The sequence below is a fragment of the Podarcis melisellensis genome, assembly GCF_964234715.1.
Source record: "Podarcis melisellensis genome assembly, chromosome: 8".
Lineage (NCBI taxonomy): Eukaryota > Metazoa > Chordata > Lepidosauria > Squamata > Lacertidae > Podarcis > Podarcis melisellensis.
Genome location: NC_138540.1, coordinates 58,194,231 through 58,217,200, shown reverse-complemented (window position 1 = coordinate 58,217,200; position 22,970 = coordinate 58,194,231). Strand labels below are relative to the sequence as shown.

The 22,970-nt window shown below is 46.5% G+C and overlaps 2 protein-coding genes across 3 annotated transcripts in view; one reads left to right on the top strand and one right to left on the bottom strand.

Annotated features, from left to right (window-relative positions):
- Positions 1-4,823, top strand: part of FNDC5 (fibronectin type III domain containing 5) — a 36,023-nt gene extending 31,200 nt beyond the window's left edge. The window contains exons 5-6 of the mRNA XM_081924213.1: positions 1,591-1,724; positions 3,876-4,823. Of these exons, the coding sequence (XP_081780339.1) occupies positions 1,591-1,724; positions 3,876-3,917 (176 nt within the window). The 3' untranslated portion in view covers positions 3,918-4,823. The remainder of the gene's footprint in view (positions 1-1,590; positions 1,725-3,875) is intronic.
- Positions 4,824-13,075: 8,252 nt separating this feature from the next.
- On the bottom strand, positions 13,076-22,953 carry S100PBP (S100P binding protein). 2 transcript variants are annotated; one of them, XM_081921239.1, is made up of 5 exons: positions 22,797-22,953; positions 18,946-20,040; positions 17,455-17,564; positions 14,021-14,117; positions 13,076-13,477 (listed from the first exon to the last, which is right to left on the bottom strand). In XM_081921239.1, exons 2-5 carry the CDS (start codon positions 19,902-19,904, stop codon positions 13,345-13,347), a joined length of 1,299 nt encoding a protein of 432 aa, XP_081777365.1. In that variant the 5' UTR covers positions 19,905-20,040; positions 22,797-22,953; the 3' UTR covers positions 13,076-13,344. The 2 variants fall into 2 exon arrangements, with proteins under 2 accessions (XP_081777365.1, XP_081777366.1); XM_081921240.1 differs by lacking the exon at positions 22,797-22,953 and adding an exon at positions 20,968-21,014.
- Positions 22,954-22,970: the final 17 nt, after the last annotated feature.

The window sequence follows — 22,970 nt, the reverse complement described above, 5'->3', positions numbered from 1 at the left end:
GCAGGGTGAGGAAGGCTGCTCTAGCCCCTGAACTGAGTTGCAGGGCTGATGATTTGGCCATGTTAATCTCTCCAAAACAGCCTTCCTCAAAGAGGAGAACCAACACCAAGGCCTCGGTTACAAGCACAAGCCAGCATTTCCTCTTGAATCCGGTCTTTACCAAGAGCGTAGAAACGTGTCCTCTGTTCGGAGAGTGTTACGGGGGCAGAGATGGGTCATTTGCACTGCTGCCCTTTCCTGCTACAGCCGTCACATCGTGTTTGCAACGCGCAAGCAGAAAGCCTGCCAATTCAAGCACACTAAAGCACGGAGGCTGTTGTGGGAAATGCTGCCATCCCCTCCATTTGTCACCGGTGCCCAGCCTGGATTCTGAGACGAAGGAATTTTCCACTGTCCTCACCACCCTTGCGTGTGTGCCCTGCCAAACAGACACCTGCTTTTTGCTTGCTAGCAGACAGGGCTGCCTTCCAGCCCCTTCGCACAAGTGACGCTCCAAAACTACTTTGCTTAAAACAGCATTGTGTAACCTTTGAGGTCAGCCAGCCCACCCTTTGACTTGCCACCTGAAATTATTCCTCCAGAGCATATATGTATAACAGGTAGGCAGTGGACTACAACTCCCATCATCCCCAGACAGCATGGCCTATAATCAGGGGTGGCTGGGAGGGCCACCATATTGGCTACTGCTAGTCTATCCCAATGGGCAACTCACTGGTGCAAGCTGAGCAACTATAGATATTAGCTATCTGGAGAGCCTTTGCTGTATTATCCCTTGTGGCCATGAAGCCTCTGGTGCTACTGTTTGAGCTGCTGTGACGCCATGGAACGTTCATATTTGCTGTGTTTTGGTTGCTTTTAATCTGCCAATAATTAACTTTATCAGAAATGTTGACAGAACCCTAAAGACTCCACAAAACAGCCTGAGATAGAGGGAGTGAATAATTCCCCTCCTATTCACTCCCTCTAATGCGGTTGATACTTTATAACACTTCCGTCACCATCATGCCTGTCCCAGTTATTTTGTTTTCAGTTGACGTGGAGGAATAATGTTTGTTTCTTCAGTTGTGATATAAAAATATGTACAAATGCCAATAATAGACCTTGACAGAATAACACCAAAGAGACAGCCTGAGAAGGTCTGAAGCAGCCTTTGCCAACCTTGTGCCCTCCCAGTGTTCTGGACTACAGTCCCCTTCAGCCCCAGCATCATATGGCTGTGCTGCTGTGGCTGTTGGGAGTGGTAGTTCAAAACATCTGGTGGGCACCAGGTTGGGGGAGATAGGTCTACATTTTTAATGAGGAGACAACTAAGGAATGACATGGAACATTCTGCACAAATACAGTTCCATGTAGTTAAACTTCATGTCAGATTGGGGTGAGATGGGAGCTGGCCGGCGCTACCTTTTATTTCCAGCTGCGCCACTTCCTTGCAGACCTTGGCCTGGTTAAGGGAGCTGAGTCAGCCACAGCTCCTTGGGCAGGGCCCCAGGCGGTTCACGGTTTGCCGCAGGAACAAATGGTGTTCAGGCGATACTCCTGGTTGCCCTTCTGGAAGGCAGAGGGACCTATGATGCTTTTTCTCCCCCTCAGGGGTGATCGCCCTGTTCTGCAGGCAGTACGACATCATCAAAGACAACGAACCAAATAACAACAAGGAGAAAACCAAGAGCACCTCAGAAAACAGCACCCCCGAACACCAGAGCGGGGGCCTCCTGCGTAGCAAGGTGAGAAGGGCCAGGAATTGGGGAGGGAGAGGCAAGGCAACCAACCTCTCTAAAAAGTAGCCTTTGCTTTGACTGGAGCTGAAAGTCCATGTTCTGCCTCTGAACACAAAGCCAGACCAGTGATGGTCACGGGCACCATGGCAGCCTCAAAAAATACCCTGGTGGCTGCCAAGGTGCCATGCGCCTCCTGGTTTTTTTTATTTTAAATTGAGTTTAAAGTTTTACTTTTAAATTGAGATGTATGCCCCTTGGGGTGTGTGTGTCTGCTTCCTGCTTTTTTGTCTCTGTTTAATTTGCTTGGGGCGATAGTGGCACCATGTGAGATCTCAATATCTTGCGAGATTTCAGTGAGATCTCTCAAAATCTTTCTGGAAATTGACACCAATGATGGCAGAGGTGGTGGAGCAAGCAGTGTGCCCACAGGGGAGCTGCTTCAGGGGTTTCTGCCACCCGAGGTAGCTCCTTCACCCTGCCTCATGGGTGAGCTGGACCTAAGTCACAGCAAAACTTTACCAGGGAGTGATCCACCCATAACAACCAGGTGATAATCAACAGCCCCCCCAACACCCCCCCCCCCGTTGGATCCTTCTCCATCTTGCTAAAGTAAAAACCAGATTTAGAGTATGACTTGCAATATGTCAAGTGCATGAGGTGTTGAGACAGCCCCCTGGTTGTCACAGCAGCCATCAAGTCCTGAGCTAGCCCAGACAAGGCAGTATTGACATAGATACTGAAGACTTCCAAAGCTAGTGTCCTGGGATTCTCCACACCATACCAGAGACCACCTCTGGCAGCTCAGTCAGGTAGGCAGCTGGGCAGACACCAGCAAGACCACTGTCCTGTCTCTGCAGCCCAACACAATATACAAATCCTCACATCCAGCTCCTAGGTGGACTGGCCAATATGTGCCAAGTCAGTTATCTCAGTTCAGTGCATCTGTAGGCACTGGCCAGAACCCTGGAGGGGTTAACATTTCCCTGAGCAATCAGTTCAAAGGCTTCTGGCACCGTTTCCATTTTATTTCTGGAAAGAACAGAGCTGGAGAGAAACTCAGGTTTTCAAAAACAGAAAGCGAGACTCAAGGAAGGAGCTTGGAATATCCACCAGGTAGGGTGGGGGGGATGCTGTCAAAGGCCAATGCCAACTAAGGGTTAGGGTTTGCCTCTAATGGACCAAACTTCATAAAATCTTCTTCACCTCTACTAATTGTGATGATGCTTCCAGCTTCCCTGTGCCGTAGCCATTTGCCCTTGCCAGCCATGACCCTGCATCAACTTTTGACAAACCTCCTTCATGTTCTGCTAACTCTGCTGTTGAAGGAATTATTCATGCCACAGCGACAGTCTCTTCAGTAGCAGAAAAAGTCACTTAAGGACACATAAGGGCCCCCCACCATGAAAACCTCAGTGTGTTCATCAAAGGGACAATGACAATTGCACAACTCCAGGTGTTTCCAAAGGAAGTCAGGAAGGGAGATACTTTCTCACGGCAGCTCCAAGGGGTTCACATGAATGCCCCATTGACACAACTGGTGAGCTTCACCCAGTCTTTCTGGTCTGGTGCTAAAATGCTGAATCAAGAGTTTTTTATTGATGGCATTTTGCTTTGGCTTGACTGTATGCTGTAAAGCTGCCCTGGGAAAGAAAAATCTTTAGAACAGAAGGGTATAAATCTATTAACAAATAACACTTATAAGTCTTTGGAAGAGTCTCTCTCTCTCTCTCTCTCTCTCTCTCTCTCTCTCTCTCTCTCGCCCCCCCCCCCCAGAGAGAAATAGGGGAAATGCTCCTTCAAAGATGGTGCCTGCTGAGGTGCATGCAACATCCCAAAACAAAAGAAACACATTTTCTTCAGAATTATAGTTATTAACTATAGTGGCATTCTCCAGTTAATTTCGGACCACAACTTCCATCAGAATTGCTGGAGGGCACCAGGCTGGCAAACACTGATTTATACAGATTTAGTGTGAAAGGTGGATTGATTGCTTATTCCTTGTATTTCAGATGGAAGTGAAATACACACCATCTGTTTAATCCTAGCTTCACCTCCAGCCCTCAGACTACAGATTCTCCATTTTCCCCAGGGTGTATTGACTTCACATTTCTGGGTACCTTATAATTCTCTCTTTTTCTCTCTTTCTCTCTCCTCTAGTTTCCAAAAAACAAGCCCTCAGTGAATATCATTGAAGCATGACAGCCTGATGGATGGACTCCGTTTCTCCTTCTCTGTCTCTTTCCCTCCCTCCCTCCAAGATTTGGCAACTGGGGAAGTGAAAGGTTTTCAGAGCTGTTTGGAAAGAGTTCTGCTCAGCTGCTGCAGACTGTAGCACAAGCCTTTCCTTCCATACCCTGGAGGGAAAAACCCAATAAGCCCATCTCCATGTGGGATAGAAAAGAAACTCGGTAATGTACTGAGCTACAGCATACTTTGAACTAGGCTGTGTCCCACACACCAACAAATGGGCATTTGCTGGTGGGGCTAGGAGGAGCGTCATCTTTCACCTTGACCGTCTGTCTCTGTCTTGTCCTGAAACATTCGTCTCTTGGGAAATGCTCCAGCTCATTCCTGGTTTGCTTTCTTCTTACCACAGCTCAGTTTTTCAGTAGGAAATGCTATCCTGGATTCTAGACACGACTGCCTCCATCTCTTCGTGACAACGCTGGAGAACGCTCTGTCCCCTCTGACCACAGACCAAACCAATGACTTTGGCTAGAAATCCCACGCAGACGTCTTGCCATTTGTGCTTTAAGTAGAAACAACTGTTTGCAGGCATTCAATTTTGTGTCTTTAATACAGTCTCCGGCAATCTGGTGCCTACCAGCTATTTTGGACTACAAGTCCCATCAGTCCCAGCTAGCCAACAAAGTGAGCTGTTGTCCCAAACAGCTGGTGGGCATTAGGTTAGCGAAGGCTGCTTTAAACAAAGAGACAAAGAAACCAGAAGCACACATTTTTCCACCTGGACTCTCAGGACTCCGCTAGCTGCTTATTATAAGTTACTTTGAGCAGTTGTGAGTTTCTTATTTCCCCCCAAGTTTTGGTGTATATTTAATGTTGTTTCTCCAACTGGATAACCAACAGAGAATGCAAAAAACCCAACAACCACACACACACACACAAAAAAAACCCCTAACCCCAAATCTTCCAGTTCTGTAGAACAGCAAAGAAATCTGACGACGACTATAGACAAGAATGGTGGAAACATCTGGGGTTTTTCTTCCAGGGTGAGCCCCATCTGGGCTGCAAACGTGTTTTGGTTTTCTTCCACTTTATTGTCATGGCTTTTCCAAAGAATCCTGGGAATACTAGTTTGGTGAGGAGCTGGAGATTATACAAATTCAGAAGAAACTTGCTGAACCAGGCCTGAGGTGTGGTCTTGGGAGTGGGGAACCTGTGGCCCTCTAGATGCTACTGACTACAACTCCCACCATCCCTGATGGATGGCCAGGCTGGCTGCAGGGGCTGATGGGATCTGCCATCAGCCAACAGGTCCCAAGTCCCTGGGCTACCTAGTTGGGAATTCACTTTCCAGTTGTGGGCAGTCCGGAGCCGATTAAGAAGCCCACAAGCAGGGCACAACTGTGGTGGTGGCCCCTTGTAGCTAGTCCTGCCTGTGGACATGGGGGATTGATTTTATGCCTGTAAAGCTAATCACCAGTGACAGCTTGGCCCCTCCATGGATTCCCCCAGTCCTTAGCTAAGGGGATGAAAGCTGGTGACCACCATTAGCAGATGCCTGGAGGGAATTATCCTCTGTGTGAAGAAGCCCTGCTTTCTTTCCCCTCTGCTAAAATCACTGTCACTTTTATTGGATGACCCTCTAGTTTTAGTGCAGGGAATTATCTGTTGCCGATGCCAAGGCCCATCATCACCAAAATTGATAGATGCCAACTACGATTCCCAGGGGTTCCCTGGAAAGCAGGAAATGGCTGTGAAACCTGTTGTAATCTGCTCTTCGGATCTGTGCTTATCAAACCATTTCTTCTTAGCCGGGTCTGATGTAATCTGCCCACAGTGTGCCAAAGCAGCTACACTTCGATCCTTGAAAACAAACAAACACACCAATTTAATTTGCATTGTGCCAAGACTGCTTGATGCAAAGTCAAGCACCTTTGTATAGGGGAGCCTCGCACCAACATGGGATGGCTGCTCTGCAAGTCATCCCAGCAACTTTGTCAGTGCAGGGGTGGATTTGGGGCTCTCAAATTTCAGTGGCACCCTGTGCAATGCTAAAATTTGGCACCCCCCGCCTCTTGCACTCATTTCTACGGTACTGTTGTGGCATCCCTTGAAGTGCAGTGTCCAGGGCGACTGCACTGCTTTTCAGTGCATGAGAGGCCACAGAGGCCAAAGCCTCTCAGACAGGAGCTGAAATTGGTTGGAGAGGGGAAAACTCCATGTAGAAACTCACTCCAACTGGCCAGCAAAAGCTCAAGGTGGTTCATCCTCCTTTATGGATGCTATTGGATTTAGGGGGTGGGCTGTGGTTGTTTTTAAGGGGGCTGTAAATTATGAATTTTGCCATTACTTAGCATCACTGCCTTATTGTGTCTTATCAACGAGACTTACTTTTTTTAATCCCTTAAAAATGTCTTCTACAAAATCAAAATGTGAGAATCATCAATTTGGTTCAGTTACTTGAACCTGACCTTTCCTTTCTCAGAGCAGTATTTTGGCCTCACAACAACCCTGTGAGGTAGGTTAAGCTGTGACACACCCAAGGCCTCCAAGTATCCTTCATTGCTGAGCAAGGATTTGAATGTGATATGCACCAGGAATATGTGTGTGATCAATGCATGTAGCAAGGGGAGCTAGACTAAAAAAACCAGGCACAGTTCTTGTGTAGGAAGCCATACGTGTTCACCAACTGGAATTTCAAAAAACTTGCCTCATTCTGAGTTGGAGTTCTGACCCCAAACCCATCTGGTGTGCTGTAGGGTAGTCATCTCACCCACAGTATAATAAGGGCAAGGCATATCCTAGATTCTCTTTTCCATTATTTCTTTCTTGCCCCTAGGGTTAATCAAATTGCCAGATTCCTGCCTTGGTCTTTCCAGACAGAAAGGTGAGAGAAGTGGTGGACAATTTTCGGCAATTAATAAGTTTTTCATGGCTGAAAGTGGACAGATCTGTGCATGTGGCAATGCTGTGGAAGGTGATAAGGGAGGAGCAGGAGGAAGATGCCCCTGTTGTGCTTCAGTATTAAGCCCTCTGCATGTTGCTCCAGGAAGTCTTGCATCCACGCTGGGAGAAGAGATGGGCTTCTGATTGCTCATTCAAAATGCCAAGTTGGCTTGGTCTGAGGTTTAATTCCTCCTCTGCTGAGCTCAATAACTGGCCTATCAGGGGAGTTCGGTTCCACGATTGGCCTGGTTCACACATAACACTAAGCCACAATTTATTAAACTATACATTATTAACCATGGTTTTTGCTTGACCATCCTAACCATGGCATTGGTGTTATGTGCATACTCAGGACCCGTCCTTAATCATGGTTTGCTTTGCCCCATCACTCAGACATGTGGCAAGTTACAAAGGTGTGGGGCAAGAGCGGGTGGAAAACATACTAAACTTTGAAGAAACAAATCCTGGTTTGAAGGATCATCTGTGGGTTAACTCCCAGTTAACTGTTTCTTAAACAAACAAAGGATTAGTGTTTTATGTGCAAATTAGCTGGGAGGGAGGGAGAAGGGCTTGTATGCATAGTGATTACCAGACAGAGCTGTGACCACAGGTTGGGATGCCACTGTCTTTCCTGGCCCTGCTCCTGTGCATGTAACAATAACCCTGCCCACACTCCGTGTTCCCAAATTAATAAGGGATGTATTATTTCTTGGCACATTGATAAAGCCATGGAATCCGTTCCACTTGCTAAATGTCTGCATGTCAGGCTCAAGGCACAGGAGACAAGGAAGAAGAAAGGAAGAAAAAGGAGTCAGTCAGACTCAGATCTCTGCTTCAGATTTTTCTTCAGTCACAAACTCTGTGTCTGGCTTGAACAAGACACTAGCAGCTAGCTCACTACCCTTCCCCTCAACCTCTAATTGGTTGCATAGGGATAATACAGTACTGGCCTTTTAGTGGAGGATAAATCGGGAATCCCCATGTTGAGACTGTGTGCATCACTTAATGCCCGTTTGTCAGGGGAAAGAGAGAGAGGCTGTTCTGCTCATACCCTGCTTTGGGGCTTCTTAGGGGCTTTTTGCTGGCTCACAGTGAGAGATAGGCTGCTGGCCTGGATGGACACACCCTGGAACCATCCAGCAACGCTCTTCAAGCCCACCTTGCAGGGTTGCTGTAAGGACTGTGGAGATAACAAGTCTGACAAGTGCTTTGGTCTCTCCAAAGCATGGTATCAATGCTGGGTAGTGTTCCTAGAGATGATGTATCCATGATGACATCATGACCGCCTCCTTTTTTGCATTGCTGTGTTTTTCCTGCTTCCAGGCCCTCCTCCGTCCCACTCATCTCTGCCTTCACTGAGCTCAGGAAGGGCCTGCTCATCCGCAGGTGGAGAAGTCTAGTTGCTTCCGTTTCTGTCATGGTGTTAATGTGCCTCTTCAAAATTGTGTCTCTTCTCATCGGTGACTAAGTCAGCGCCTGCTCTAAAGCTTCCAACATCCACGCAAAGCCACTTGCAACCAGCCCCTCCCATCGACTTCCACACAAGGTGCCGGCAGATGGCATCCCGCACCACCCTGGTGCTTTCCAGAGGTTTTGGACTACAATTTCCATCATGCTGGCTGTAGAGTGCTGAGGATGCTGGGGGCGCAGCTGGGCTGACAGGGGCTAATGGGAGTTGTTGTCCAGAACTACCTAATTAACAGCTACTCACAATGTGTTGCAAAACAGAGGAAAGGCCTCACTCCCCTCAGTTCTTGCCAAAACGATGGCCGAGAGCAGATTGTCTGCCTTGTTAGACACAGAAAGGTTGTTACCTGTGATAACAGTTTTGAGCAATAAACCATGTTTTTAAATGTACAGTGACAGGAACATCTCCTTTGAGTGTAAAGAGATCGACATTTCGAAAGGTCGCCGATCCTCAGTCTGGCCTTGTGAAAAACATGATATATTGGAGTTTGGGGTTTTTTGCATGGGGAGATGGGAGCTTCCTTAGCCAGATTTCAAAGGGTTCATTTTCTGAAATGGCAGATTCGTGGGATGAGACTTTCCCAAAATAAGCACACAGTAACACCTTGTACAGGAGTTCTTCGGATTGTACAGTTTGAGTTAGCAAGTAGCAAGGGAGGCTTCCTGCACTAAAACAAAAACAACTCCCTGCACATAGAAATGTAGCTTTTCAGGGCTAGCCTAGAACTTCGCTCTCTGATATGTTCACTTCCCACAGAGGCATAATTTTTGAGATGGGGAAGCATTTCAAACATACCCATAATCTGAACTCCATCCCGAGTGAGTTATCTCCCCATGTAAGACATTCCCCACAGGTTTGATATTGCTCTAGTTATTAGGATACTACAGTTTGCTCCCATGATACTCAGCTGTTTCTCAGGCCCCACCCGCAGAGGGAGTGAAAGTAGTTTGGGACTGTGGTTTGATTTAGCACTCCATCTTTGGCTGCTAAAGGAGAGCCTCCTTCCAGCTGGACTCCTGAGCAAGCAGTGGACATTCAACCAAATTTGGCTACTTCTCTGTGCTCTATTTGTGGTCCCGAGTTTCCACTGGTGTGTGTGCCCACAGCGACTTCCCCGATCACATCCTTTCATTGCCAGTGCCAGGTGTTGGTTGGGTCAGGCAGAGGCCAGTGGAGGGCCCGCCAACAGCCATCTTAATTTCCTGCTTGTCTGCCAAAAAGGCTGCGAGCAGGGCTACAAAGCAAGAGCTCACCTCTCACTTCCTCTACACCCCAAAGGGGAGCTGGAGAAAGGGGCACGGGGTTGTGACTTCACTCAAAGGCCCCAGAAGCTAGGAGCAGCACAAAAGAGACAAGACGCTGTCTCTGATCTTCCCAGTACCATGGCTTCCCCCCACCTCTTTTAGGACATACTGCGGAAGGGGGAGGGCAGGATCTCCCATGGCTCATTGGGAACAGGTGAAGGCAGGAGGGGGAGAAAATAAAGAGCGGCAAGGGGGATGCTGAGGCAAACCTGTGGTCCCCCAGGTGTCATTGGGCTACATCACCCATCAACCCCAGACAGCATGGCCAATGGTTAAGAACGATGGCATCTGGTCCTGCAACATCTGGTGGTCAAAGGTTAGCCACAGCAGCTAGGGCAGTGATGGTCAAACTTGGCCCTCCAGCTGTTTTGGGACTACAACTCCCAACATCCCTAGCTAACAGGACCAGTGGTCAGGGATGATGGGAACTGTAGTCCCAAAACAGCTGGAGGGCCAAGTTTGGCCATCACTGAGCTAGTGGGTCCACTGATGGGACTTACTTCCAGACCTCCTAGAGTATGCCCTCCATATTACAGTGTTTCCGTCCCCCTGGACAGCATAGTATGACTTGGGAAGTCCCAATCTGGCACATCATCCACCACATGCCTTTTGGACTTCTTGTCAGGACTTCTGCACAGGTCTGACACACCTTAAAGCAGTACAGCTTCCCCTCCCACAACTAGAACCTAAAGTGGGAAAACGGATGTCGAGTCTCACCTACCCTTTCCACGTTCAGCATCCAAATTGGCATCCTGCGAGTGGTAAAGTGTTGGGGTGTGCATATGAGTATGTGCGTGATATCATTATCCCCTGTAATTGCAGCCTTTTAAAATGTGCGGCGATAAATGCCATTAGCGAGAGAAGAAACAAACACAGGCTGAAAGCAATTCCACGCTTCAGAGAGATGACTGTCAAGCAATCAAAAAGCACCCTCAGACTCTCTGCAGAGAGATCTTTAAAGCAGAGATGCAATCAGAACATGCTGTAGGATACAACAGAGCTGGCTGTATGTGGGGAGATTTCAGGAGGACGGAGATAATATGCATTAAAATGAGATCCAAGGTGGTACTGCATTATTTGAGAAGAGTATGGACTGAACCACAGGAATGGTTTGTAAGGGATCATGGCAGAGGACTTGCACCATACGTGGAATGTCCCAGGTTCAGTCTCCAAGTAGAGTCTAAAGACCCCTGCCTGAAACCCTTGGGATCCGCTGTCGATTGTTGTTCGAATAAGGCTCTATGTACCAGATTGACTACAACATAACACTCCATGGAAAATGGTAATCTGTCTCCCCTGCCCCGCATTTGTTTCCAACAATTGCCAAGCTCCAGTTCAGAATGGACATCCAATTAAATGTCTTGGCAGGTGGGAAATCCAGATTTCAGCTGTGAGTGATTTTCTGTCCCAGTTCCAGCTGTAGTACAAATTACATCATTAGAATTCGCCGCCTACTTCCAGCTTTAGGGGCGCATGTGAATGCAATGAAGGAGTGAACTCGCACAATACGGGGACTTCATTTGCAAGCTGGTGCCTCATTTACTGCTTTTAACCATCGGTTTGCAATAACTCAAAGATGCAAAGCTCAATTTCCTGCCTAGAGAGCTGTGCTGACATGAAAGATAGACACCCCTTGTCAACCTGTCTAGGGCCCAGTGGTGGCCAAAGTGCACTTAGGATGTACACAGGGGCATTCAGTATTGCAGGTGTTCTGTGGTTCTACTCTGGCGCTCATCTGTGGGGACCCAAATGCTTCATTATTGTTATTATTTTATTATTTATATGACGCCCATTTGACTAGGTTGCCCCAACCACTCTGGGCAACTCCCAACAAAATATACTTAAGAGTACCCACACACTAAGACCAGGCCCTGATGCACTCTCCATTGATTCAGGCTTTATGCAATTGATTCCAAAAGGACTCAAGAAGATGCTTTGCCATACAGCACAGTAATAGCTTCACAGACTGTTTGCAGGGAGCGAGGGGGCAGGGGGGGGGGGAGACTAATTTCTAGCAAACAATTAGACTGTGACAGTTGCCCTAGAAATATTCCAAGATGTTTGAAAACGCACACAGTCCTCCTTAGAAGCTTTTTGTCAGAAGATGACTGAAGTTCAGCACCTCTGCCTTTGTTCCTTAAAAGGACAATTGACTTCCAGGTCTCCTCCTGCACAGGGCACTACTTGCAAAACTGTCACAGCAGTGGCAGTTTTGGGCAGAGCAACTAACTACTTCCTTATTGCAATTATTTTTTCCCGCTCCTTCACCCTGTACTTTAAAAATTCACATTACCTTTTGATACTGGAGGTAGAAAAGTCAAAACACCTTCTCTGTCTCCCCCCTTCCTCATTATGAAGGGGCATTCCTTGCAAAGCTATGGTGGCTGTTAGCTACCAACAGACCAACCCTTTTCTTTGGGTTTGTCCAACACTTTTTAAAAACAAGCTTCAGAGTTGTTCAATGATACCAAAGGCCAGCACACTGCACACACCTACAAAGTGTCCCACGAGTTGAACCTGAAACAAAATCTTGCAGGAGGTGCTTGTCTTCAGCATTCAAGCCAGTCTGGAACAGCGATCTCATTCAGGCCGAAGGTGCGTGGGAGGGCATAAGTCTTGGGGATTGACAACTTTAGAAGCAGGGAAGGCAAAGGGGACATTTTTTTCCTTATACCTCCCATTCCCTGGTGAAGATTTACCCTTCACTCGAAACCTGTACTTGCTGGAGAGAGGCGAGTCTCATCCAAAGCTCCCTGAAGCTCTGAAACGGATGAAAACATGCATTTCTCCTACTCCAAAGCTTCCTGTATGACAGAAAAGATCCCATCTCTTCCTCTTGCTCCTTAGCAAGCAGAGAGGGGTAGAGGGAGAGGTGGGGTCTTGCCTCGAAGACCGGAGTAGCAGGAACACATGCGGTTTCTTTTTTTAGCTAAAATTATTGCACAAGTGAGAGTCTGCCTGAGAGTGTGGTAGCATTCTCTTACTGGGGGCAGCGGGCAGTCACACTGGTGTGGTAGTGAGCAGATAACTGATGCTTGCCTCCAAATGTACAGAAATCACTACCTTATTTTTGGGAGGCTCTGTTTTGCTTCCAAATTGATATGTGATAAACCACACAAGTTCCCTTTTTAAGGGAATGATGCAGCACTGAAGGACGTCGATTTGTTCTGAGCCCATCTGTAAGACCCATTTCACAGACAGGAAGAATAATACCTCTCATTCACCCCTAAAGGTCCTCTCCATCTCTCACTACTTGAGGTCTTGGCAATTGAATGTGTAAGCTGCCACGATTACAAAACTCTTGTATGTAATGTGAAATGAATGCTTTGCCTGTAACCCTTCATGTCTTAATTCACCTCCAGAATTCTAAAAACGGTACAGAAACATATAACTGAGCTGCACATGCAAATCACCCACTGAGAGGCAGGGAGGAAGAAAGAGAACACACTGCAAGATATTTCAAAGGCACAAGCATTTATAAAAATTGCCACAGCATACAGTATCAAACTGCTTGGTGAAACATCAAAATGCCAAAAATATATAAAACATTTGGCAGAGGACAAGTTCAAGATGAACAAAAAATTCTAACAAAAACAAATTATAAACTGGCCTTAACTTAAAAACTGAAATTAATAATAATAATAACAACAATAATAATAATGAAGCTGACAATCAACTTTGAAGCGCAGATAAAAGACAACTTAATTTCAATGGTGAGACACTTCTAGCTTGGGATAGGGCTGCGCCTGAAGCGATCAGGGACACTCTCAAAACGACGGAGGTTGCGATTGTTCCTATCGACCCACTGGTCAAGGGAACATCTGTGGGCTGTACTCTTAGCTCGCTGTGCATAGTTCCTGCAGGTTAGGGGTAGAACAACAGTAAGTATAAATTAATGTAAAGCAAGTGCAAATACAAAGGAGGCACCCCATCCCACCCACCCTGAATCCCATCTGTCCTTTGGAAGATTTTCTTCTACTACACCTTGCTGAATCAGTCAGTATGTAGACCAGCACTGTTTCCGACAGAGGTAAGCCAGGGGCATCTGGGAAGCCCCAACCAGGACACAAAAGCAATAGTCCTCCCCTGTTTCATACACCAACTACTGTGGTTGCAAATTACCATTCTGCATTTCTCTCCTATTTCAATGCTGTTTGACCCCAATGTTTGCTATTCCCACCCCCCAAACAGGTAACTTTGACTTAATGCATCTGAAGAGGACTCTAGTGCATAAAAGCTTATAACAATTGCATCAGTCTTTAAAGTGCCACAAGACTCTTCGTTCAGCAGCTTTTTTACCTTATTGAAAACAGTTTTAAGCAAGTTATTCTGTTTCTTAAGGAGGCAAACCTGCCTCTGGGGTTCTGCTGCCCTTGCCTTCATGAAGAGTGACACAGTACCTTACAGTCAGGTCTGTTGGGTGCGCAAATCCGGGTTCCCCGTAGCGGTTTTCAGCAGTCACGGCCATCATCAGCTGCTGCAACTCATTGACTTCATCTGAAATTTGGCAGAGCAAGGCAATGCAACCCAGTGTGTTTGCATCAGGTACCACAGGGGTAGGTAATGCAATGCCCTCTAGATGTTGTTGGAATTCCGTTCCTATTAGCTCCAGCCACTATGGCCAATGGCTAGGGATGATGGAAGCTGCTGTAGAGGGTACCACATAGGCCACCCCTGAGCTTCAATAAAGTTAAAAGATGCATCTTTGGCATTAGCCACATTCTAGGTCAGCTTTCCCCAACTGGGTGCCCTCTGGCTCTCAACTCCAGACAGCTGAACCATGTATGACTGAGGCTACTGGGTGCTGGTAGTCCAAAACACCTGGAGGACACCAGACTGGGGAACGCTATGCTAGGCAGTATTACACAGAGAAAATCAAATATGTAAAGATCCTATGGTGATGGTCTAAACATGCATGTTGAGTTTTGGGGAAGAAATGGCTACTGTGGAAGCACAAATTAAGTTTCCTATGAAATACTGAAACAAACTGTTATTTAGAATGGATCTTCCAAAGAAGGATGAGTCATGCCAACTCAGGATAAGGGAGGCCTCAGAAGTGTTCTGGACAGCAGGTTGTAGATGCACTGTTTGAAATGCCCCATTATGCTGCTAATGACCTGTAAAAGCTAATTTCCTGAGCGGAGAATTTCAGTCAAGGAAAGGCAGGAAGTAAGAAATCTTCCCACAAACCTATACCCTGCTCTTCCCTGGCTCACTGGAGCAAACAATATCTTCAACACCAGTGATTATTTAGTTGCCTGAAGGCTGTGCAGAAGCGGAGGGTGTCTAGTGTTACTTGCAAAGAGTTGCTAGCAACGGGAGTTTGCCTCCCCATCACAAGCTGGGATATTGAAATAGCTTCCAATGTTTACATTCACCAGCATTTAAAAAGCCCCATAACCGATTCAATGCACCCATGCATGAAGTAAGCCCTAACCTTTAATGTACCCATGTTTTAAAAACCAAGTTAAGGCTCAACTGGAAGACTGGTGAGGTCACTGCCACCCCCTACTGTCCCCAGGAGCCAGTGGAAGCTGCATGCCCAGGGTAACAACAACAGGTTAACAGGCCCAGTCAGCCACAGTCAAGTCATTCTCTGGCTGCATTCCGGCTGTGCTCTACTTCCTCCACTGTGTTCTGACACCACCTGCTGGCAAGAAGCAGGAATGACTTTTGCCTTGCATTGTGTTCTCACACATGTAGACACATACCATGGGAGAAGTGCAACATCCATGGTCATAACCCAACCCGCACATACAAGAGGTAATCCTTTGTCCTTGCTCATTTTCCCAGGCTCTCTGCCAGGAGAGCCACACAGCAGCCTAAGTTCTGACTTGTATGAGGGGCCTCTTTTAGGAGTTAAATCCATCACTCAGCTGTTTTCTGCCTGTCCTTACCAGGCAGTGGCACAGGAAAGGGTCCCCCCCCAGTTAGCATTTACTGGTACACTGTGCCACAGGGAAACTGCTCTCAAGTGCCTGGAGTGCCCCTGGACCTCCATGACAGATGCAGCCAGAAGATGGTAAGGGTGCCTCAGGTGTTTGTTCTGCAGAGTGATCAAGGCAAAAATCACACACCAACATAAAGCCTACAGGAAAAATCAGAAGAATGTGGGACTGTTATAGCAAAACTCAGAGCTACTTAAAGAGTCCCCTTTTTGAGCAGCAGCCAAGAGCCTTGATTCCTGCTCTGGCCTAGGATTGCCTCTCCTTCCCATGCCAGACCACCAATTCTATGCCTAAAGCTACCCAAGATAATACATGTTTGTGCTAATAAACAAACAGCTTGTGCACATTACACAAAGCATTCATGAGCAATTTTGGTGTGACGTGCCAGAACTCTGAATGTACACATTGCATATTAATTTGAAAGGCACAGTGAAAAAAGAAAAATAGGATCCTAATTAGAGTTTTCCTTCTGCCCACATGATTTGTCCTCAATCCATACACTGGAAGCAGCCCAGCACCTTGTTAGTATTGCATGTGCAGAGAGACAGACAGACAGACAGACAGACAGACTGAATGAGTCTGGGCAAGAAGCAGCATAACTGGTCTTCTTGAAAAGGTCTCTTCATTTGCCCCCAAAGAAACCAATAAATAAACCACCATTGGAAGATAGGGGGCAGAGGCGGCTGCCTTCCTCTTTACAACTCCAGGGAGAGTGTCTCGAAGAATCTAAAGGCCATCTAGAACAACCTGTGTCCTTCCCTTGACCTCCATCCTGCCCACCACTAATTTACAATGCAGTGCACACTGTGGCAGAAAGAAATGGCATCCAGTATCACAAAAGTGCTGCTGAGCAAAATGGCCATATGATATTTTGGCAAGAAAGGCAAGTTGCCTGCCCCAGGAGAGTCAGGACACTGTAGCTAGAATTGGGGGGACGGACTTGTGGGATGTGGGTTCAAACCCTTGACCAGCCACAAAGACTTCTCAGACTTTCAGCTCGTTCTTAAGTAAAACTACGTCACAGAGGTTTTTTGCAGTAATAAGATGAGTTAATCCCCTGAAAGCCAGGATAAGGGAAGGACAGATATAAATGCAATAAATAAATATGAGGGAAGGTCAGGTGAAAAACTCCTGTCTCATCCCAATTAGGTTGAGAGGCAGGTACAAAAGCAAAAATTACTGTATTTTTCGCCCAATAGGATACACTTTTTCCCCTCCAAAAATGAAGGGGAAATGTGTGTGCGTCCTATGGGGCGAATGCAGGCTTTCACTGGAGCCTGGAGAGCGAGAGGGGTCGGTGCACACGACCCCTCTCACTCTCCAGGCTTCAGGAAGCTATCGGCAAGCCTGCGGAGCCCGGCAGGAACTCCCACGGGCTCCGAAGGCTTGTGGAAAGCTGCCTGCAGCCCGAAGCCCGGGGAGCGCGGAGTTCCCGCCAGGCGCCGCAGACTTGCGGAGAGCTGTCCTAAGCCCGGGGTGCGCAGGGGGCTACAGCGCCACGCTCCCCGGGCTTCGGATAGCAGCAAGCTCCGGGAGCGATGGCGAGGTTGAGTGCAACCTTGCCATCGCTCCCGGACCCCCAGCCCCAAGGCTAAAAACGAAGCCAAGACAGCGAGCGCGATCCATCCCGCTCGTTGCCATGGCTTCTTTGCTCTTTGGGGCTCGGGGGGGAATTTTTTTTTTTTATTTCTCCCCCCCAAAATAAGTGCACCCTATAGGGCAAAAAATACAGTAATTGCACAAAATTCCATGCCACCAGGTCTTCAGCTCCAGCAGAGAGAGAAGGGGGGGAAACACTTTCTGAATCAACCCTTACCCAATGGCAACATTTTACGCCAGCAGAAAAAAGGAACCCCAGAAAATTTTTGATTCCACCTCCAGCTTACCTATGAGTTCAGCATTTTGAGCATGGGCAAGGACAGCATTGATGTATTTTTTCTTGCTGGACTCAAGTTTTGCCTCTTCAATGTATATCCGACATCGGGGCCTTACAGGACTGGAGGATGGGGGAGAAAATGACAAAACTGCTAAGAATTGCAAAGCCATCTGCTAGACAAATATGATGTGTTACTGAGAGAATTTAAGCACACTAACACTAGAGGGCATGATTTTAGAAGTTGTTCCTTACACCTTGCAATAACTGAAGGGTACTTTCAATCCATAATTTAGCATAAATATACTTTTAGCTATTGATTTTATTCATCTGGCTTTTCATAAACTTGGTTTTAACATTAAATTTTGTTTACTATTTTAATGCGTATCTTTTGGAGTCCATTTACAGGTTTAATTTACAGTTCAGCAGCACATACTTATAAAATTGAACAAATGAAAAATTGTTCCAAGCTTGGGAGGGTATACTTTTTGAAAAATTAAATCTCCCACAATGGTATTCACAAAAATTAAAACATCCCATGTAAAGTTTGGTGAAAATCTGTTAAACAACAAAATTATGTGGGGAAGAAGAGGCAATGCTTAGCTCATCTTCAAGAATAAAAAAATTATATCATAAATAAACTATTAAATAAGGCAGGATCAGTTTATACACAAGGCAGCATTACATGGATGCCATAATCTAAATAAGACACATTTCCACAACTCTCTCCATTTACAAGATGTAAGGCATCATAAGACTGTAGGCATCATGTACCACCACCACATATATGCAAGATCTCTTGAGAATATTAAATTCCTGGTTTTGCGGAAAGGTTTATAGCCCTCATTACTGTCAAAGATCTCAGCAAGTGGGCAACACCTTCCACGGCTGAGAATTCCATGTTTTGGCAGGAAAACTGGAAACAGAGCATTGCAGCAGAAGGAAGAAGGGAGAAGGATGGAAATAGAAGAATATAAACAGAGCAATTTATGTGGTGAACAAGAAAGAAGTTTGTCAAGCGGTTTCAGACCCACACTGGTTCTCCTGAAAACTTGGGACATATAAACAACACAAGAACCCCTTTCAGCAGTTAATTGTGTGCTTGCTAGTATCTACTGCAGGCATCCCCAAACTCGGCCCTCCAGATGTTTTGGGACTACACCTCCCATCATCCCTAGCTAACAGGACCAGTGGTCAGGGATGATGGGAACTGTAGTCCCAAAACATCTGGAGGGCCGAGTTTGGGAGTGCCTGATCTAGTGCAAGGCAAAGGGATACATTAATTATTATTATTATTATTATTATTATTATTATTATTATTATTAGATACATGAAAAGCCCTGTCAGGCTTTAGTATTCTTGTGCACATACAAACATCAAATACAACCCCCTCCCACCTAGGGTGCAGAGCTGCACAACAGATGCAGAGGAGAAAGCAGAGCATAGCACACAAAGACTCAAGAAAGCAAGCCTAGCTATAGGCACCAGGAAAAGCGGTGCTGACCAATGTGGCTCTTTGATGCTGGGACCTTCCATATACCCCTTTCTTTGATCACCGATGGATGTGGAACAGGATGGTGCAGCTTCTTCATGCAAGCCAGCAGAATCCAAATCTCCTTCAGCCTCTTGAGGTGGGCTGTTTGCACTCTCTTCTCCTAGGTCATTTTGATTTAGGGAAGCCTGTTCCTTGCAGGGCCCTTCAGCTCTCTCAGGTTTTGCCATGAGCTGTCTCACTCTTTCCAAGTTATCATCTACCACTGCCTGAGCAGCTTCTTTATCTACTACCCCAGACACATTGTCATCTTTTTGCAGACTCAAGGCAGCTGTTGCAACTGGCACAGCTTCTGGAAGAACAGAACTGTTTGAATCCAAACCAAATCCAGCTTGGTTTTGAGACCCTGTGCTCAAGTCACTTCCACTTTCTGGACTTTCAGAGTCATTTCTGCAAGAACTTGAACAGACTAAAGGGTCAGCTGGAGACAGTGGCTCTGTTTTTCTAGACTCTAGATCTAGAGTACCAGAAGGCTTAGAAGATCCTAATGAACAAAGAATTCTAACATGTTCTGCATCTGGTTCAAATGCTATGGAATTCGAGGTCTCCGAGCAGCGTGGTTGACTATCTGACAAAAGTTCATCTTCAGCTTCAGAAGTGAGTCCAGTGGAAAAGTCTGAGAGCTCCCCATCTGAAGGATCCAGTAAGCTGTCATCTAGTATGTCATCTGTGTTGCTATTATCAGGCTGTCCATTGGTGGTCACAGAACACACTGCAGAAACTGCTATTCCATTGCTTGATGAGGAAGGATCTGCAAGTGCACCAAAAGGCAAGCAGGAGAGTTTGTGTCTCTTTGTGTCTGGTTGCTCCTCCTCTTGAAACTCTTCGAAGGACTGCTTGCTCCTGGAAACTAAATCATTTAAGAAAGTGACTTTTAGATTTAAACGGGAGCGGAAAGTGCTACTTGCCATGATGCTGCTTGCACTGATTCTTTCTTTCCTTTTTAAAAGTAACCCTTTGCTACCATGTTCACTCCAGACTAGAAGAAGCCAAGCAAAGGAAATCTATACTCAAGGCTTCCCTTCAGCCAAAGTGGTTCTCAGTTGCCTGCAAGAAAGAAAAGGACAAAATAGAAGCTAGTTGAAGAAATCTCATGCTCTCCTTCCCTGCAACTGCATCTGTGCTAGAAGAAATCTACTCCACTGCAATTGCTCTTCTCCTCTGAAGACTAAACTACCTAACAAATGTCTCACTCAGATTCATTACAGCTGTTCTAATAAAACATTATTTAACTCACATACAAATCAGAAAAGCTGACTAAAAAATGAAACAAAGAATTTTTCATATAGTTAAATGGTATGTTTTTTTCTTACACATACTCCAAAGTTTACATTTTATAAATGTAAATTTAAGAGCCAAAATGGGCCAGTGCTAAAGAGTTGGAGATGCTAGATCAGAGATGAGTTCAAAAAGAACTCTATTTTACAATCACCTGTAAATAGGAATACTAGTTATCTACCTTTACATGGTTCTTTGAACCCTTTGCAAAATTAAGGTTTCAGCTTTAAGTACATTTATTTGAAAGCAAGTGTTACTGCTCTCTATGAGGATTGCTTCCAAGTGAGGCAAAAAAGCATTGTAAGCAATCTTGCTCTTCCCCACTCCTGCATTATTGAGATCTAAGTTACAGCTCACATCCAAACACGATTATATCGGAATTCTGGCTTGTGATTTGTTTGGAACTACTAAACCAATGTTCAGACACAACCCTAGTAGCTCCCAGTAGCACTGCAGGTGCAAGGAGGAGCAATGTTGCCTCATTTGTCTCCCTGCGCACTTGCAGACTGCATATTCACTTTTGTTTTTATACCTGATGTTAGCAGCCCTGAGCCCAGTCTTGGCCGGGGAGAGTGGGGTATAAATAAATAAAAATATTATTATTAATTTATTATTATTAAAGTGCAAACAAGGCCACTGTCCAATAACAATCAAGTATTTTTAAAACATTAAATTGGAACAAGAAAATTCAGTCACTTTCAGATTTGATACTTTTACAGTTTACAAACACATCAGGATACCGTATTTTTTGCTCTATAAGACTCACTTTTTCCCTCCTAAAAAGTAAGGGGAAATGTGTGTGTGTGTGTCTTATGGAGTGAATGCAGGCTGGGCAGCTATCCCAGAAGCCAGAACAGCAAGAGGGATTGCTGCTTTCACTGCGCAGCGATCCCTCTTGCTGTTCTGGCTTCTGAGATTCAGAATATTTTTTTTCTTGTTTTCCTTCTCCAAAAACTAGGTGCGTCTTATGGTCTGGTGCATCTTATAGAGTGACAAATACGGTAACTTTTAACTGTGTTACAAAGGAACAGAGGAACCTGCCTTAAATGACCAATTCAGCCAGTTTGTCCCTCAAGCTCAGTATTGTTTACTCTGGCTGGCAGAGACTCTCTAGGGAAGTCTACTTTGAGATTTAAAGTTTCCACAGCATGTACCAGGAAATCTGCACCTCACCAGCTTATGAACAAATGAGCTACTGTTACACTAATCTTTCATGTTACTTTGTATCTGTGGGCAAAACAAGATAGCAACTCTACACTAAAATGAAGATATGCTTTAGAATTCATTAAAGCCTGTTGGGGCAACACAACTCTGCTGAATTCTGCTATTTAGGTGATGGGAAATGACCATAATTCAGTGATAGAGCACCACCCCTTTTCTCAGCCTGGCACAGGGACCCCTTAAGGGGAGATGGAGCAAGCTTGTCTTCTGCTGCTCCAGAGGGCAGGACCCGAACCAACTGATTCTAATTGCAAGAAAGGAGATTCTGACTAAACGCTAAGAACTCGCGGATGGTAACAGCTGCTTGACATTGGAATGGACTGCCTGGGAAGCTGGTGGGTTTTCCTTCAATGGAGGTTTTTAAGCAGAGGTTGGGTGGCCATCCTTGCTGAGGGTTGGACTAGATGACCCTTGGGACTGTTGGGATAATGCCAGGGAGATATGGCCCATCATGGCCCCCACGTCGCCTCCGGACGATCCATCGATCTCCCGTAGATACAGTATCAGCAATTAGCGACACGAGCTCCAGAAAATAGCTTGTGACATTCCAGAGCTGATGCACACTCTATCAGCAGAATTCGCACAGCGAAAGTTGCACACAGGAGAGTATTATTTAGAAGTTTATTCAGCGTTGGTCAGAACAAAGAAAAAACATGACTGCCTGCTTCCGTCTGCTCAGGCACAGAGAGAGAGAAACGAAAGCATAGACACAACAGAAACATCTTGTGAACAGGAAATACGCAGACTCTGCGACTCACAAAGCCTGCTCCCTTTTAAGGTGGAACGGAAATATCCTAACAGGGACCCCTGCCAACTCTACAGATCTATGGCCCTTTGTGGAGAGGGGGCAGCACCTGGAAAGACGGGCTAGGGGATAATTGGGGCGGCCGCCTTAGGCACACCAGAAGCGAAGCACGTCCTGGGCTACAAAAACAAACCCAACTCCTGCCTCGTTTTTTGCAGTTTCTGGAAAGCGAGGGAGTCTCCCCGCCTCCCTTCCTCGGTGCCTCCCCGCCCCTGCTCCCCACTACGGGTCTCCCCTGCACCTGGCCAGGCCGCCTCGAACCTCCTTCCTTTCCCAGAGCAGTGGCTCAGAGCGCCTCCCTGCACCGCAAGTACACTCCGTGCAGCGAGGAGGGAGCGGAAGCCCAGCCCAGCCCCCTCCCCACTTAGTCCGCCCCCTCAAACCTTCCCAAAAGAAGAGGTCTGCGTTCTACAACGTCACCCCCCAGCGGGGCCCCCTTTATTCCCGGTGAGAGGGGGGCGGCGGCGGCTGGAGGGAAAGAGCTGCTTCCCACACTCACCCGCCGCCATCTTGACTTCCCGCAATGAGCCGGATGCGGCGCCTAAGCTCCCTGCCGTCGCTTCTCCGCCTCCTCTACTTTCCACAAGGCTTCAGGGTCGCCGGCCGATTCATCCATCGGCCGCTCTTTCCAGCCCACTCGGAGGAGGAATGAGTCGAGTGAGCCAGAGGCGCA